Source organism: Microcebus murinus, chromosome 13, assembly GCF_040939455.1.
Source record: "Microcebus murinus isolate Inina chromosome 13, M.murinus_Inina_mat1.0, whole genome shotgun sequence".
Classification (NCBI taxonomy): Eukaryota; Metazoa; Chordata; class Mammalia; order Primates; family Cheirogaleidae; genus Microcebus; species Microcebus murinus.
The window spans coordinates 83308683-83326899 of NC_134116.1; the positions used below are offsets into that span (position 1 = coordinate 83308683).

At 48.0% G+C, this 18217-nt stretch overlaps 1 protein-coding gene across 4 annotated transcripts in view; it reads right to left on the bottom strand.

The window, feature by feature from the left end:
* LOC105871915 (KRAB domain-containing protein 5-like) overlaps window positions 1–18217 on the bottom strand; it is a 162572-nt gene that overhangs the window by 12876 nt on the left and 131479 nt on the right. For 3 of the 4 annotated variants that reach the window (XM_076009595.1, XM_076009593.1, XM_076009596.1), the window contains exons 1-2: window positions 11195–11317; window positions 2141–2299 (exon numbers count right to left, since the gene is read on the bottom strand). The exons of the other annotated variant lie outside the window; for it this stretch is intronic. In XM_076009595.1, coding sequence (XP_075865710.1) covers window positions 2141–2155 — 15 coding nt within the window. In that variant the 5' untranslated portion in view covers window positions 2156–2299; window positions 11195–11317. Of the gene's footprint in view, window positions 1–2140; window positions 2300–11194; window positions 11318–18217 lie in introns of those variants that run through there. 4 annotated transcript variants of the gene reach the window in all.

The following is an 18217-nucleotide window of genomic DNA, read 5'->3' on the forward strand; positions in this document are numbered from 1 at the left end:
TCACACCGCAGATTTATTCCGTAGGGGAACCACTTCACAAAAGTGGCTGCACAATTAACTCTCAGGATCACCAGGTTGGCTTCCCGTCACCATCTTTCTGACTCCAGACACAGGCACTGTGGTCTGCCCCACAGGTGAGGATGCAGTCACTCTTGGGAGCCCAGTCAATACCTGTGGTGCTCCCTGAGTTCAGGAGCTTTCGGTAACTGGATCCCGTTTTTCTTTTTTACTTCTTTTTCTTTTTCTTTTTTTTTTTTTTTGAGACAGAGTCTCACTTTTTGCCCAGGCTAGAGTGAGTGCCATGGCGTCAGCCTAGCTCACACCAACCTCAATCTCCTGGGCTCGAGCAATCCTTCTGCCTCAGCCTCCCAAGTAGCTGAGACTACAGGCATGCGCCACCATGCCCGGCTAATTTTTTGTACATATTTTTAGTTGGCCAATTAATTTCTTTCCATTTATAGTAGAGACGGGGTCTCACTCTTGCTCAGGCTGGTTTTAAACTCCTGACCTCGAGCAATCTGCCCACCTCGGCCTCCCAGAGTGCTAGGATAACAGCCGTGAGCCACCGCGCCTGGCCCTTTTTTCTTTTTTCTTTGAGACAGTCTCACTTTGTTGATCAGGCTAGAGTGAGTGCCATGGCATCAGCCTAGCTCACAGCAACCTCAGATTCCTGGGCTCAAGCAATCCTTCTGCCTCAGCCTCCTGAGTAGCTGGGACTACAGGCATGTGCCACCATGCCTGGCTAATTTTTTGTATATATATTTTTAATTGGTCAACTAGTTTCTTTCTATTTTTAGTAGAGACGGGGTCTCGATCACGCTGGTTTCAAACTCCTGACCTTGAGCGATCCACCCACCTCAGCCTCCCAGAGTGCTAGGATTACAAGCATGAGCCACCGCACCTGGCCCATTTTTCTTACAGATGTGCACACCATGATTATTGGGGCTAAAGGCAATTTGTATATGATCCCTGTTCCAGGCATGACAGATGACGGGCTCTAGTAAAAACTGATGCAGCAGGGACATTATTCTCAGTGTTTTAAAAGAATAGAAAGCTGGGGTGGGGACAGTTCAGACAGGAGCAGAGCAGAGAATTCATGGACTCTGGTCAGTCAATGCTAACAGGCTCCGCAGGCTCAAGCAGAGGACCGAAGCCCAGAGGGAGCAGCTAACCAGGGTCATCCTCTTTAAATGTGCATTTTTGGCCAGGCGTGGTGGCTCACACCTGTAATCTAGCACTCTGGGAGGCTGAGGCAGGCGGATTGCTCGAGGTCAGGAGTTCGAAACCAGCCTGAGCAAGAGTGAGACCTCCCCCACTATAAATAGAAAGAAATTAATTGACCAACTAATATATATAGAAAAAACTAGCCGGGCATGGTAGCACATGCCTGTAGTCCCAGCTATTTGGGAGGCTGAGGCAGAAGGATCGCTTGAGCCCAGGAGTTTGAGGTTGCTGTGAACTAGGCTGACGCCACGGCACGCACTCTAGCCTGGGCAACGAAGTGAGACTCTGTCTCAGTAAATGAATGAATGAATGAATGAATGTGCATTTTTTTTCTTAACACAGGGTCACTGTTGCCCAGGCTGGAGTGCAGTGTCATCACCATAGCTTACTGCAACCTCCAACTCCTGGGCTCAAGCAATCCTCCTGCCTCCACTTCCCAAGTAGCTGGGACTGCAGGTGTGTACCACGGGTGCCCAGCCATAAGCATGCATTTTTAAATCCTATTTGGTGTACAGATAATGGGGCATTCAGATAGAACCTCAATAGCACATATTTTCCTGCTTTACTGTTATCTGAGGACCCAACCCCATGCTCAAGAGGAATCTTATATATCTACACCTTCCCATGTTGATCTGGGAAGGAACATTTTCAATATTACAGGTCATAAATGCAAGGTGAAAACTCTTCACAGTATGTAAAAAGCCTGGATGGAGAGAATGGAGAATAGGCTGTGTATGTGGGGGAAAGGGATTTTAAGGAGCCCTTGAGTATCAGAAGAAGAAGGGAAATAAGCAGTTGAGACAATCTTGTTAGGCAGAACACCATCAGAAGCAGAGAAGCAAAGGTTTGCAAGTCCTCAATACGTGACAATCTAGGAGTAAAAGTGGACACAGCTCCTGACCTGGGAGACTCTTACCTGAGAACCAGCCATTTCTTCCCCTTCCTTCTGCCTCTCTAAGGTTCCTTCTCAGCTGAGGGTATCGGCACAAATCGCAGCTGCATCTTGAGAATGTGCATTTCAAGGCATCAGCACAACTGCTTCATCTGCTACCACCACACCCACAGGCAGAAGGACCTGGAAGTGCAGAACAGAGGACACTGACCTACCCTTTGTCACAAGAGAGATTCAGGAACACTGAGCTCCTACATAAAGACCAAAGCGCGAGTTTCTCCTTTGCTGCCCTCAGGTGGCCTCCCCTGCCACAAACACAGCAATTTCTGCTACTGCAATGGGAATGTGGGCCACAGCGACCCACCCCCACCAAACCATAACAGAGCAGGCCCTGTGATCTCCCTATGGAAAAAAGGCTGAACTCAACCCTCATAAATGGATCTGGGAGCCCACATGCTTGACCCCAGTCTCACCTTAGAATGATGTCAGGAACCTAATTAAAACCATATAGGTGGGCCCGGCGCGGTGGCTCACGCCTGTAATCCTAGCACTCTGGGAGGCTGAGGCGGGCGGATTGCTCAAAGTCAGGAGTTCGAAACCAGCCTGAGCAAGAGTGAGACCCCGTCTGTACTATAAATAGAAAGAAATTAATTGGCCAACTAATATATATAGAAAAAATTAGCCGGGCGTGGTGGCGCATGCCTGTAGTCCCAGCTACTCGGGAGGCTGAGGCAGGAGGATTGCTTGAGCCCAGGAGTTTGAGGTTGCTTTGAGCTAGGCTGATGCCATGGCACTCAATCTAGCCTGGGCAACAAAGCAAGACTCTGTCTCAAAAAAAAAAAAACAAAACCATATAGGTGGCTGGGCACGGTGGCTCACGCCTGTAATCCTAGCACTCTGGGAGGCCGAGGCGGGCGGATTGCTCAAGGTCAGGAGTTCGAAACCAGCCTGAGCAAGACTCCATCTCTACTAAAAATAGAAAGAAATTAATTGATCAACTAAAAATATATATACGAAAAAAAAAAAAAAATTAGCCGGGCATGGTGGTGCATGCCTGTAGTCCCAGCTACTCGGGAGGCTGAGGCAGTAGGATCGCTTAAGCCCAGGAGACTGAGATTGCTTTGAGCTAGGCTGATGCCATGGCACTCACTCTAGCCCGGGCGACAGAGTGAGACTCTGTCTCAAAACAAACAAACAAAAAGACTTTGTTTCACCTTTTGAGTAAACTGTGAATAAAAATAAAAGATTAAATTTCTTCATCAATTGTGTCTTTAACCATGATCATTTTATTTATTTGTCCATTTATTTCTTTTCTCTTTTTTTTGGGACAAGGTCTCACTTTGTTGCCCAGGCTAGAGTGAGTGCCGTGGCATCAGCCTAGCTCACAGCAACCTCAAACTCCTGGGCTCAAGCAATCCCCCTGCCTCAGCCTCCCAAGTAGCTGGGACTACAGGCATGCGCCACCAGCCTGGCTAATTTTTTCTATATATATTAGTTGGCCAATTAGTTGCTTTCTATTTATAGTAGAGACGGGGTCTCGCTCTTGCTCAGGCTGGTTTCGAACTCCTGACTTCGAGCTATCTGCCTGCCTCGGCCTCCCATCCCAGAGTGCTAGGATTACAGGCGTGAGCCACAGCGCCCGGCCTGTCCATTTATTTCTGAGACAGAGTTTTACTCCGTTGCCTGGGCTAGAGTGCAGGCATCATTGTAGCCTCCTTTATATTATAGGCCCAGAGAGGCAAAGGGAGCAGTCATGCCCCACTCCCTACCTTGACTCTTCAGTAAGATATCATTTCCAAAATCTGTTTGCTATGTGGACTCTACACTAATACCCCAAGTAGCTATAAATTAATAAATAATGTCACATGCTAAGCATTATAACTCACACTCTATAGTTCAACAATGTATAGCCAATCACTAATCAATGTTATAACTGATGAAAGAACTTCACACTGGCCCACATCTTGTCTCTCTTTCTGCCTTTAAAAATCTTCTTATAGCAAAGACCAAACAGAGCTCAAATCAAAAGTTACTTTGGTCTGAGTTTTCTAAGCAACTATTTTCACAATGGCTCAAGTATACTCTTTTTTTTTTTTTGAGACAGAGTCTCACTTTGTTGCCCAGGCCAGAGTGAGTGCCGTGGCGTCAGCCTAGCTCACAGCAACCTCAATCTCCTGGGCTCAAGCAATCCCCCTGCCTCAGCCTCCCTCGTAGCTGGGACTACAGGCATGCGCCACCATGCCCTAATTTTTTGTATGTATATTTTTAGTTGGTCAATTAATGTCTTTCTATTTTTAGTAGAGATGGGGGGGGGGAGGTTGTCTCTCTCAGGCTGGTTTCCAACTCCAGACCTTGAGTGATCCACCCTCCGAGGCCTCCCAGAGTACTGGGATTACAAGCGTGAGCCACCTCCCCCAGCCTAAACTCTTTACATTTATATTTTGTGTCTCAGTTTCTTCGATCATGTCAATGAATTTATACAGTGTGAGCACTTGGGACAAAAGCAAGAACGACATTGTCAACAGCACCAAAACCTATTTGAAACAACTCACGTCCCATTAGCAGTGGAATGTGCAAGTAAACTGGGTGACCTACAGCTGTAGACAGCACTATATGTGTGACAGACTGAGGCACAGAAACCACACAAAAAAAGTTTTAGTGTAATATTAATGGAATATTAAATGTAACATTAAGTCATTGAAAACTCAGAAAAGGAAAAACTGAGCAAAACTCTGCTTCATAATAAATAGTTAAGCTATTAAGCTACAAAGAATAATAAGAACCAGCACTGTAGTCACCTCAGGGTGCAGAAGGTTGATAAGATCTGGGGGACACAGCACAACTGCCCAAGGCTATGTACTCTCCTGGATGGTGAATCCATGGGGATTATATTCTCATTATTTAAACTCAAATTGAAACAATTTCAAGAATTTTTTTGGTTTTTGAGACCATATCACTCAATTCGCTCAGATTTTCAGGGAAGAAAATAAAAATCATACAATCAAATCATAGAATAAAATTGTTACATGCTTTGCTGAACTAAAAGTACATGGCAGGCCGGGCGCTGTGGCTCACGCCTGTAATCCTAGCTCTTGGGAGGCCGAGGCGGGCGGATTGCTCAAGGTCAGGAGTTCGAAACCAGCCTGAGCAAGAGCGAGACCCCGTCTCTACTATAAATAGAAAGAAATTAATTGGCCAACCGATATATATATATAAAATTAGCCGGGCATGGTGGCGCATGCCTGTAGTCCCAGCTACCCGGGAGGCTGAGGCAGAAGGATCACTCGAGCCCAGGAGTTTGAGGTTGCTGTGAGCTAGGCTGACGCCACGGCACTCACTCTAGCCTGGGCAACAAAGCGAGACTCTGTCTCAAATAAAAAAATAAAAAAATAAAAAAAAAAAATAAAAGTACATGGCAGCAAGATTTTATAAAAGAAACAAGGGAATCAGCTCATGTGAACAGCCTGCTTCCTCCACAGTTCGCAAGGAACACCACACACAGATTAAACACGCTCCCCAGCTTGGGGACCACTCTCACCATGGAGATGCAGCCCAGGGTGGCTCACTCCTAGGTAGTGAGAGAAACCTGACAGCTGGGAAATTTAATTCTGGGAGCCCCACACATCCTGTCCCGTCCTCACAGCATGGAAACACTTCCTCCTCCAGGGTCACAATTCTCACCAGCAGCCAAACACCAAGAGTCATTCTAAGGTCTGTGATGTCTTTTTTCTGACACATGTGTGGAGATTGCTCAACACCAACCAAGTCTCCAGCACCAACTGCGTGTCCAACAACTCAATTCTGACACCACCCACAGTCAGGACAGCCCACGAACTCAGGGCTCCATCTCACAACACTGTCCCCACTGCAGAGGCCAGTGGCAAGCCCTGGGGGCCATCTATACCTCTGAGAACTGCCTGTATCAGGGGCTTCCAGCACCCTTCCTCAAGTCCAATAGTTTGACAGAATCACTCACAGAACCCAGCAAAATACTGTAATTACTATTACTAGTTTATTGTAAAGGATCCAGCTCAGGAACAGCCAAGTGAAAGAGACATATGGGACGAGGAAACATGGCAGGGGGGGAGGATAGGTATCCTGGTGAACAGCTGTAAGGAAATCCCACAGCCTTTATGTTCTGTGAGAGCAGCCGACTACAGACAAAGACCCTTCCCAATATGACTTAGATGCTCTATTTTAATGTATCCCAAAGCCAGACACAGACTCTGCAAATTTACATTTTTGCCTCATAAACAATTAGCTGAACAGTTTTATCTTCAGTGGTCAGAAGAAAATACCAGTTTTTGTTTTTAGAATGAAATAATAGGACAAGAGAACAAAATGCTTGTTAACCAAACTTTAAGTTTCTCTCCTTCTCCCAGGCCCCTGAACTTTGACCTGTCCTCATCCTGAAAGACATACGACTCCTCTTTAGGCCCCTCCTAAGAACAGGCTGCCTTCAGGGTAAAATATTCTCTGGTCTGGGATCTAATTTTGCCACCCTCCATCCTGCTCTTTCTCCTGGCCTACTTTCTAATCTTGATTGTTCTTCCTTGTGAAATAAAGTCCTTATCTGCCTAAACTTTGACATGTTGTCAGATTTAATAGTTGATGATATTACCCTGTTACAATACTCTTTTAGAAGAAAGTTACTTTTAACCTAAATTAGATTTTATTTGATAATGTCTAAAAACAGCCCCAGGACAATGACAACTGCACCCTCAGAAAGGGCATCACACCCCCACTCCCACCCCCACCCCAACCACATCTACCTGTGGATCCCCAGGTTTCCAGGGCTCTGCAGCTTCTCTCAGTACAAAGGCTCCTTCCAGGGCTGCTGTAAACAGACTGTGACACTTGGGAGGGGAGGCTCCCAGGAAGGACTACCTGGGCCTTCAGTGACCTCCTTTTGCTAGATCAAGAATGACCTTTGCTTGGAGCCTCTGAGCCCAGGTCTCTGCTTCCCAGCTGAGGTTATTCACTTAGTTTTAAATGAGGAAACATCCAGTGTTTGAAGAATCCAGCAAAATCACTAAAATTATGTGTTTATGTTTATAAAAAATTATAAGGCACTTACATTTCACATCTCAATAGGAAAAGCAAAAATATCTATCCCTTTCACACAATAAACATGTCATTTAATCATTCTGTTATAACAAATGATTTAGCAAACAACGAATCATATGTGAACACTTCTATAACTGCCAAATCCTGTCCCATAAAATTTAGCTACACACTCTGACATCCAGATCGCAGGACACAGAACAGGGTGGTCCGCTGTCAAAAATTCTCCACCCTGCAAAAGAGTGGAACTGATGCTTTCGTGGATATTTATAATTCACCAATTTATCTACTACACTTTCTTGTGGAAATGTATTCCACTCATAATTGTAGAGACATTTTCTCCATTTCTTCTCCCTGGCAGTATACCCAAAGCTAAGCTCTGGGATCCTGTTTGAAATCACCTCAAAATAGAACAGACAATAGAACCTTACAACACTTCACTCTGGTGAAGAAAAAAGATAAGAATTATTAACAAATGGCTGGGCATGGTGGCTCACGCGTGTAATCCTAGCACTCTGGGGGGCCGAGGAGGGTGCATTGCTCGAGGTCAGAAGTTTGAAATGAGCCTGAGCAAGACTGAGACCCCGTCTCTACTACAGACAGAAATTAATTGGCCAACTAATATATAGAGAAAAAATTAGCCGGGCATGGTGGCACATGCCTGTAGTCCCAGCTACTTGGGAGACTGTCTCAAAAATAAAAAGAATTATTAACAAATGCCATCAAATACTAGTTTTTTTCCCTGAAAGCCACCTCTTTCTTGCCTCATTGGATATATTTTATTATCTTTCAGGCTTTTCTGATAAAATACATTTTACCATTAAAGAATAAATCTTTTCAAGGTAACAAGTCCAGGGAGGGGTGGTTTGACATGCGTGACTCCTGTGGCAAGTCAAAGCATCATGTCACTTGGGAAATCCTCCCACCTCCTGCTTACGGAAGGATTCAATGACCACATCTCATGAGCCACTGCTCTGTGCCTGTGTGCCTAAACTGCAAATTGCTTTGCAGGTTCTTGCACTGCCTCACTTGGGTTGGTTTTCCTTGTCCTTTGGGATAATGTTTTTCCTGCCTTCAAAAGTCTGAAAGAGTCGGGCGTGGTGGCTCAGGCCTGTAATCCTAGCACTCTGGGAGGCTGAGGCGGGCGGATTGCTCAAGGTCAGGAGTTCCAAACCACCCTGAGCAAGAGTGAGACCCCTTCTCTACTATAAATAGAAACAAATTAATTGGCCAACTAATATATATAGAAAAAATTAGCCGGGCATGGTGGCGCATGCCTGTAGTCCCAGCTACTCGGGAGGCTGAGGCAGGAGGATTGCTTGAGCCCAGGAGTTAGTTTGAGGTTGCTGTGAGCTAGGCTGACGCCATGGCACTCACTCTAGCCTGGGCAACAAAGCGAGACTCTGTCTCAAAAAGAAAGTCTGAAAGAATCCAAAAAGCAGGAGTCATTTCTGCCCTTTCCCCTCAATATCAGCATCCTATTGGCTGAGCACCAGTGTGTCTACATGGAATGGAAGCTCAGGTTGGGGAAAGAAAACCTTAATATCCCAAGGGATTGGCTGGGCGTGGTGGCTCACGCCTGTAATCCTAGCACTTTGGGAGGCCGAGGCGGGCGGATTGCTCAAGGTCAGGAGTTCGAAACCAGCCTGAGCGAGACCCCGTCTCTACCAAAAATAGAAATAAATTAATTGATCAACTAAAAATATATATACAAAAAATTAGCCGGGCATGGTGGCGCATGCCTGTAGTCCCAGCTACTCGGGAGGCTGAGGCAGGAGGATCGCTTGAGCCCAGGAGTTTGAGGTTGCTATGAGCCAGGCTGACGCCACGGCACTCACTCTAGCCTGGGCAACAAAGTGAGACTCTGTCTCAAAAAAAAAAAAAAAAATATCCCAAGGGATTAACTTTTTAGGTGAAGGGTACAACAGGAGACTCGCCTCAGCACCAGGGCAGACAGCTGTTCCCTCTAGAGGCTCCACCCCCACACTCAGGCTGTCCTCTGGGAGGAGATGACCCAGGGCTGATATTCACTATTCCAGGAGACATGGCTGCTGTGGGCATCTCGGATGATCCCCAAATAGCTATGAAACCAGGACCAGGGAAAGACAGAAAGATGGCAGAAGACACATCACCCTATAAAGTTTCCAAAGGGTAACCTCAACCCAAAGATAGTCTGGTAATGTGTGTGTGCCTAGGGAAAACAAAAGGAAGAGAATCACAAAGATTTTTTACAGGGGAGCATCAGGTGATTATTCTCTGCTTTCCTCTCCTGTGAAATGTTCAGAAACAGAAAGCAAACATCTTAAAAAGAGACCATCACAGCTCTGCAGAAACGACAACAAAAAAAAAACAATTAAAATACTGTGTCTGTTTGAAAAATGAATAAAGGACAAATAACAGATACTAAATTGGAGAGTGGTATGTGAACTAAAATAAATCTTAAGTCCCCCCCACCAGCTGAGTGAATGGACTCCCTCTTGCCAAGAGAATACCCTAAAACTGAGTTACTAGCCATGAGAAGGGAGCACAGATATGCTTCATCATGCCCCTTCCCTTCTTGGAGACATCTAACTCATTAACAGACCTAAGGCTGTGCAAGACAAACCTGCAGGTCAATTTACTTAACAGATAACTTGAGTCTGCTTATATGTCTGGTGGCTTGTCTGTAACCAACAGACCTTCTTATCTTAACTTAAAACATTCCAATCCTTTCAACAAAGCTTCATGTCTTTAAACAATTACAACCCAAAGAATCTTTAAACCCACCTATAACCTGTAAGCCCTGCTCCCACTTTGAGATGTCCTACCTTTTGGGGCCAAACCACTCTTCCTTCCATGTTTTGATTTATGGCTTTACCTGTAATTCCTATCTCCCTGGAATGTAAAAAACCAAACTGTAACCCAGCCACAGCCAGTCACTTGCTCAAGGCTTCTTGGGCATGGCTCCGGGTCATGGTTCTCAAATTTGGCTCAGAATAAACCTCATTATATTATTTTACAGTTTTTGGCTTCTTTTCTGTTGACAGGTAGTAGGCACTTGGGAGTGTAAGGAAGGCATTCGAAATTGAGGATTTCCAACAAACCCCAGAACAGTAAGTAAGAATGAGCAAACTGGATTTGAGCCTTGGATTTGAGACTCTGCTTGACATACAAGTGGACAATGCAGGGAAAACCACTCCCTCTGGGTGGCGTTAAAATAACTAAATAGGTAGCAAATACACTGAAGTGGCTCTAGTGCCCTGCGTTTCTACCTCTGGAAACACAATTCTACTTCAAACGCATTTCCTATAAATTACAATTTAGAGGAAAGAAAAACTTAGCCTTAACCAACCACAAACTGCCAATAAAGCTCTGATTAAACAGAAAATAGGCACGTGGACAGTCCATATTAGGCCACTACAGAGCTGTACCCCAAGCAATTATTTAATTTGGTTTGCTCCCTCATGCACCTTATAAAAAAGCAAGCCTTTTCCTTTAAGCCCTGCCAGTGGCCCCAAGACCACAAACCAGGGTGGAGGTTTGCGGAGGGCTTCTAAGTTCATAAATTACTAGTTGCTCAAATAAACTCTTTTTTAAGTTTTCACGCTTCTCAGGCTAATTTTTAATGGGAGAAAAGAAGTATGGGGACCTGACAGACGCCAGCGCCGGCCCCGCACACCGAGTGGAGAGTCTCCCCTGAGGGCCCTGCCCTCTCCCCGCACAATTTGGGGGGTCGCGGGGTCGCGGCGCGGAGCCGCACAGAGAGGCCCGGGCCGGGGCCACAGAAAACGCTGGGCAAGGACGGGAAGACCAGGGCCCCGCTGCCGGCCCTGCGCCGAGAGGGCACGGAGGGCCCAGGTGTGCCTGAGCACGAACTTCGGTCTGGACACGCCCGCGCCGCGGCGGGAGGCCGCGTCCCCACAGCCGCTTCCGCCTGGCCTCCCGCACCCTCCTCCCACTCAGGACACCCGGCCGCACGCTCGCCCGGCCCCAGCTTCCGGGGCGTCCCGGCGCCGTCCCTGTGGACCCGCGTACCTGCCGGTCTCGGGTGACACAGGCCGCGGCAGACACACCTGGGCCCCAGGAGGAGCAACGGCGGAGAGAGGACGCCGGCTCCGTGCCCGGCGGAAGAGACAAAGGCCGCGCCAGATCCCGGAAGCCGCCTCCTTCTTCCCGTCCGCGCATCTGATTGGACAGCTCTCACAGCGGCACGCCGGATTGGATAAGGCTCTAGGCCCCACCCCTCTGGCCATGAGTGACAGCAGAGCGATCAGACTGCGGCTGAATGAGGCGAGAGTAACAGGTGTTTGGCTGTAGCTGTAGACAGGGTTTGCCCGCGTGCTCTGTGACCTGGCCCTGCCTGGGGGACGTTTGTATTTAACCTAGATTATAATTTTTTTTTTTTTTTGAGGCAGAGTCTTACTCTGTTGCCCGGGCTAGAGTGCCGTGGCGTCAGCCCGGCTCACAGCAAACTCAAACTCCTGGGCTCAAGCGATCCTCCTGCTTCAGCCTCCCGAGGTATGCGCCACCATGCCCGGCTAATTTTTTCTATATATATTTAGTTGGCCAATTAATTTCTTTCTATTTTTTAGTAGAGACGGGGTCTCGGTCTTGCTCAGGCTGGTTTTCAACTCCTGACCTTGAGCGATCCGTTTGCCTCAGCTTCCCAGAGTGCTAGGATTACAAGAGTAAGCCACCGTGCCGGGCCTATAAATTCTTTTTTATGGGTCCGGGCGCGGTGGCTCACGCCTGTAATCCTAGCACTCTGGGAGGCCAGATCGCTGGAGGTCAGGAGTTCGAAACCAGCCTGAGCAAGAGCGAGACCCCCGTCTCTACTATATATAGAAAGAAATTAATTGGCCAACTAATGTATATAGAAAAAATTAGCCGGGCATGGTGGCACATGCCTGTAGTCCCAGCTACTCGGGAGGCTGAGGCAGAAGGATTGCTTGAGCCCAGGAGTTTGAGGTTGCTGTGAGCTAGGCTGATGCCAGGGCACTGGGCAACAAAGTGAGACTCTGTCTCAAAAAAATAAATAAATTCTTTTTTATGGATTTTATATATATATTGTATATACACACATACAGTAAATACATGTTATTCACAGTGGAAATAACATAGTGACAATTAATTTAAGTTTTTAGATTTTGTAACCTTCCTGGCCTGTGATCTTTTGAGGAGGCAGCCTGAGTTTTATAAATGCAGGCACTTCTCTAAGGCAGCGGCGTGCAATATAAATAAAATGTGAGACATGGGTGTAATTTAAAATTTTCTAGTAGCTACTTAAAAGAAAACCAAGTAATGGCCAGGCGAGGTGGTTCATGCCTGTAATCCTCGCATTCTCAGAGGCCAAGGCCAAGGCGGGCGGATTGCTCAAGGTCAGGAGTTTGAAACCAGCCTGAGAAAGAGTGAGACGCTGTCTCTACTATAAGTAAAAAGAAATTAATTGGCCAACTAATATATATAGAAAAAATTAGCCACGGCACTCTAGCCTGGGCAACAGAGTGAGACTCTGTCTCAAAAAAAAACAAAAACAAAAACAAAACAAAAAAAAACAAACAAAGAAACAATCAAAAAAAACCAAAATGAGTTTCAAAGATACAGTACCAGATATACTTCATTAATAATTTTATATTGATCAAATATAAAAACAATAATATTTTGGATGCATTGGGTTAAACTATTACAATTAATTTTACTTGTTTTTCTTTTTCTTTCTTTTGTTTTGAGACAGAGTCTTGCTTTGTTGTCCAGGCTAGAGTGAGTGCCCTGGAGTCAGCCTAGCTCACAGCAACCTCAAACTGCTGGGCTCAAGTGATCCTCCTGCCTCAGTCTCCAGAGTAGCTGGGACTACAGGCATGCGCCACCTTGCCCAGCTAATTTTTTTTTCTATATATATTAGTTGGCCAATTAATTTGTTTCTATTTATAGTAGGGACGGGGGTCTCCCTCTTGCTCAGGCTGGTTTCGAACTCCTGACCTTGAGCAATCAGCCTGCCTGGGCCTCCCAGAGTGCTAGAATTACAGGTGTGAGCCACCGCACCCGGCCCTGAACATGCTTTTTTTTGAGAGGCAAGGGAACAGCCCTTTCTCAACCATAAGGATAGCAGAGGTGATGCCCCAAGAGAAAACAGGGGGCTGTAAGCAGGAAGTGTCCACAGGTAGACCCCCAGGTACACGTTCTTTTTTGCCCAGGTTAGAGTTAGTGCCGTGGCGTCAGCCTAGCTCACAGCAACCTCAAATTCCTGGGCTCAAGCAATCTTGCTGCCTCAGCCTCCCAAGTAGCTGGGACTACAGGCATGCGCCACCATGCCCAGCTAATTTTACATATATATATATATATATATATATATATATATATATATATATATATTGGTTGGCCAATTAATTTCTTTCTATTTATAGTAGATACCAGGTCTCGCTCTTGCTCAGGCCGGTTTCAAACTCCTGACCTTGAACAATCAGCCTGCCTTGGCCTCCCAGAGTGCTATGCACCTGCTTCTTGGTGGGGACCCATTTCCCTTCCAGAAATCATACACTGAGCAAAGAATGATGGGGCCCAGGAGGAGGGAACCCCAAGATTATGGTTACTCTGAATCCTAGTGGGGTGCCAGCTAGAGACAATGTGGACAGATTGCAGACAGCAGGCAAGAGCGTGAGGAAATAACAGACAGCCGTGGGAGCCTCCCTCAGCCCCTGCATGTGGCACAGGGCAGATGGGACATGGGGCTCCTGTGCAGTCTGCAGTTCCCTCTAGGCCCAAACCTTTTTTGTTTTGTGTGTTTTGAGACAGAATCTCACTCTGTTGCCTGAATGCCATGGTGTCAGTGTAGCTCACAGCAACATCAAACTCCTGGGCTCAAGGGATCCTCCTGCCTTGGCCTCCCAAAGTGCTAGGATTACAGGTGTGCGCCACAGCGCCCGCCCTCCAGCCCCAAACCTTGATGCAGCCTCAGCAGAGAGCAGAGGACTAAACCAGAGACACACAGGGGAGAGACTGTGCTAGGGAGGGGAGAGGAAAACTCCCCAAAGGACAAGGGTGGGTGGGCCTGGGCCAGCTGCCTGTCCACATTCTCCTCTGGTGGCAGGGAGTGGTGAGAGGAGGAAGCTCAGCCTGGCAGTGGGCTGGCTGCTGGAGCTGGTGGGAACACCAGGACGAGGGGTGCCCCCTGCAGGCAGGGTCTCCCTGAAGCAAGTCAAGGGTTGGGCAGGGGCACAATATGTGTCATTCTTAGTAGGGTGTGTGCTGGGTATGGTGACTCATGCAAGGGCAGGCCAGTCTCTGCAGGCTGGAGGAATGTTCTCCCACCCTTTCAGCTCCTGGGAGAAGAGTACATGTTAGGAGATTTGCCTGAGGTTCAGCTATAGGCTGAATGTTTGTGTCTCCTCCACCTCTGAATTCCCCTGGGGAAACTCCATCCCCACTGTGATGGTGTCAGGTGTGGGGCCAGTGGGGACCTGATTAAGACAGGAGGACTCTGTCCTTATAAATAGAATTTGTGTCATTGTGAAGGAGGTTGAAGGGAGCATTCTTGTCCCTCCTGCTATGTGAGGACACAGCAAGAAGTCCCCATCTATGAGGAATAGGGTCCCCACCAGACAGCGAATCTGTAGGTGCCTTGATCTTGGACTTTCCAGACTCCTTTATATAGTACGCAGTCAAAGGTGGGTTTTTTTTTTTTTTTTTTGAAACAGAGTCTCACTTTGTTGCCCAGGCTAGAGTGAGTGCCATGGCGTCAGCCTAGCTCACAGCAACCTCAAACTCCTGGGCTCAAGCGATCCTCCTGCCTCAGTCTCCCAAGTAGCTGGGACTACAGGCATGTGCCATCATCCCCGGCTAATTTTTTCTATATCTATTAGTTGACCAATTAATTTCTTTCTATTTATAGTAGAAATGGGGTCTTGCTCTTTCTCAGGCTGGTTTTGAACTCCTGACCTCCAGCAATCCGCCCTCCTCGGCCTCCCAGAGAGCTAGGATTACAGGCGTGAGCCACCGCGCCCGGCATAAGGTGTTTTTTAATAGCAGCCTGAATGGATGTTCAGGCTGCTAAGATGTGTTCTTATGCACTTTGGTCTATTTTTGAAGTTTTAGGTCCACTGATCTATCAGTCTTTTCATCAATCAAGGTGTCTCATAGCACTGGCCAGTCTCTCTGTCTCTTTTTCTTTTTCAGGATTTTCTTGGGTATTCCTATTTGTGCCTTTTTTTTATGGGGGTAACAAGCGTTAAGATTATGTATATTGCCCATGCACCCCCTCCCCCCTCCTATTTGTGTCTTTATTTTTTGCAATAACATGCTTACCTCCAATACTTAATGGTATCTGTATTGGAACAAATTAAATTTATAAATTGCCTTAGAAACAATTGATGTTGGCCGGGCACGGTGGCTCTTGCCTGTAATCCTAGCACTCTGGGAGGCCAAGGCGAGTGGATTGCTCGAGGTCAGGAGTTCAAAACCATCCTGAGCAAGAGCGAGACCCTGTCTCTACTACCAATAGAAAGAAATTAATTGGCCAACTAATATATATAGAAAAAATATATTAGCCGGGCATGGTGGTGCATAGCTGTAGTCCCAGCTACTCGGGAGGCTGAGGCAGTAGGATTGCTTAAGCCCAGGAGACTGAGATTGCTTTGAGCTAGGCTGATGCCATGGCACTCACTCTAGCCCGGGCAACAGAGTGAGACTCTGTCTCAAACAAACAAACAAACAAACAAACAAACAAACAAACAACAAAAACAAAGTATAACAAGAGGACACATCTTTATTTATTTTTTTATTGTGTGAAACAATTTAAAGATGGAAAGGACACATCTTTAGACAGTGATGTAAGTTCTCCAGATAGAAAACATTTACCTCCTCACGTTGTAATTTTTCTGCAGGAATCTTAATGATTTCAGATAGAACATAAAATTAGTCTTAACCATGGAAACAAGCAAAAGGACTAAGTAAACAGAAAAAAAAACCTAATAAAAAATGTGCTGAAATTTACTGACATTATCGTGGGTACATCATGCAGTAATTAGACCACCAGTTTTAAGTAAGGTAAATCAGGGGGAAAACGTAATTGCAAAGCCCATCTCTCCCTTGGGGAAACAAAGAGCCACCTCTGACAAGCTGTTCCCACAAAACACACACACATACACACACACACACACACAGCTGCAAAGCCACTTCTGACGAACTGTTCCCACAGAAAGCACACACAGACACACACACACATGGCTGCAAAGCCACTTCAGACAAACTGTTCCCACAGAACACACACATACGGCTGCAAAGCCACTTCTGACGAACTGTTCCCACAGAACACGCACGCACACACACACACACACACACGGCTGCAAAGCCACTTCAGACAAACTGTTCCCACAGAACACGCACGCACACACACACACACACGGCTGCAAAGCCACTTCAGACAAACTGTTCCCACAGAACACACACACACACACACACACACGGCTGCAAAGCCACTTCAGACAAACTGTTCCCACAGAACACACACACACACACACACACACACGGCTGCAAAGCCACTTCAGACAAACTGTTCCCACAGAACACACACGCACACACACGGCTGCAAAGCCACTTCTGACAAACTGTTCCCACAGAACACACACGCACACACACACGGCTGCAAAGCCACTTCTGACGAACTGTTCCCACAGAACATACACGCACACACACACGGCTGCAAAGCCACTTCAGACAAACTGTTCCCACAGAACACACACACACACACACACACACACACGGCTGCAAAGCCACTTCAGACAAACTGTTCCCACAGAACACACACGCACACACACGGCTGCAAAGCCACTTCTGACAAACTGTTCCCACAGAACACACACGCACACACACACGGCTGCAAAGCCACTTCTGACGAACTGTTCCCACAGAACACACACGCACACACACACGGCTGCAAAGCCACTTCAGACAAACTGTTCCCACAGAACACACACGCACACACACACGGCTGCAAAGCCACTTCAGACAAACTGTTCCCACAGAACACACACACACGGCTGCAAAGCCACTTCTGACGAACTGTTCCCACAGAACACACACGCACATCTGCAGTCTCACACACACGTCTGCAGTCACACACACACACACGGCTGCAAAGCCACTTCTGACGAACTGTTCCCACAGAACACACACACACGTCTGCGCCCTCCCGACGGTCCCGGCTGCAGCCGCGCGAGGACTGGGCGGCGTCTGGGGCGGGGGCGCCGGTGCGAGCGCGGGGACTGGGGTCGCGAGGCCGCCGCCCACGTGCGAGGCCGCGGCGGGACCCGCCTGGGGTGGGGGCGCAGCGCCCGCCCCGCCCGTTCGGGGCTGACCTCGGCCACAGCCAGAGGGACCTTCGGAGGGTGGGTGTGACCCGACCAGCCGCGGAAGCCGACCCCTGACCCCAGAGGCGGGAGAGGGAGCTCCAGAAACCTCCATCCGCAGCCTGGCAGCAGCAGCGTGTAGGGAGGATGTGGCCTGGTGGGAGAGGGGGCTGGGTGGCAGGCTGGGGCTGAGAGGGGGACACCCGTGCTGCAGATGGGGAGACTGAGGCACAGGGCTCTGCCGGTCCCAGAAACAGTGAGTAGGCTCGGGCTGGCCTGTGGGGACTTTGGTGTTGGCCCTGGACGAGATGGCCACCACAGCTGAGTGCAACAGGGCACAGGGGCTCAGGTGGCTGCTGTGGGGCAGGTGGAAGGAGGGTTAAGGGCACCAGCAGGTGACCGCCCCAGCCCAGGGGGAGGGGAGCTGGCAGCTTGTCTTCCAGTGTGTGGGCCGTGGGTGTGAGAGCAGATAGGGGACAGTGCCTGGGGGCTGGCCTGGGACAATGGCAGGTGGACTTTGCCCAGCCAGGAAGGGGCTGGTCCGGTTCGGGGCTTCTGGTTTTGGAGGAGCTGAGAGATGTGCACATGCAGATGAGGGGCATCATGGGATGTGCCCGGGGGACAGTTACCACTTGGGGACCCGTGTGTACAGACTGAGCCCTGTGCCCTCTGGGGTGAGCAGGCAGGGCGATGGGGAGGAAGGAACCAGCCTGGG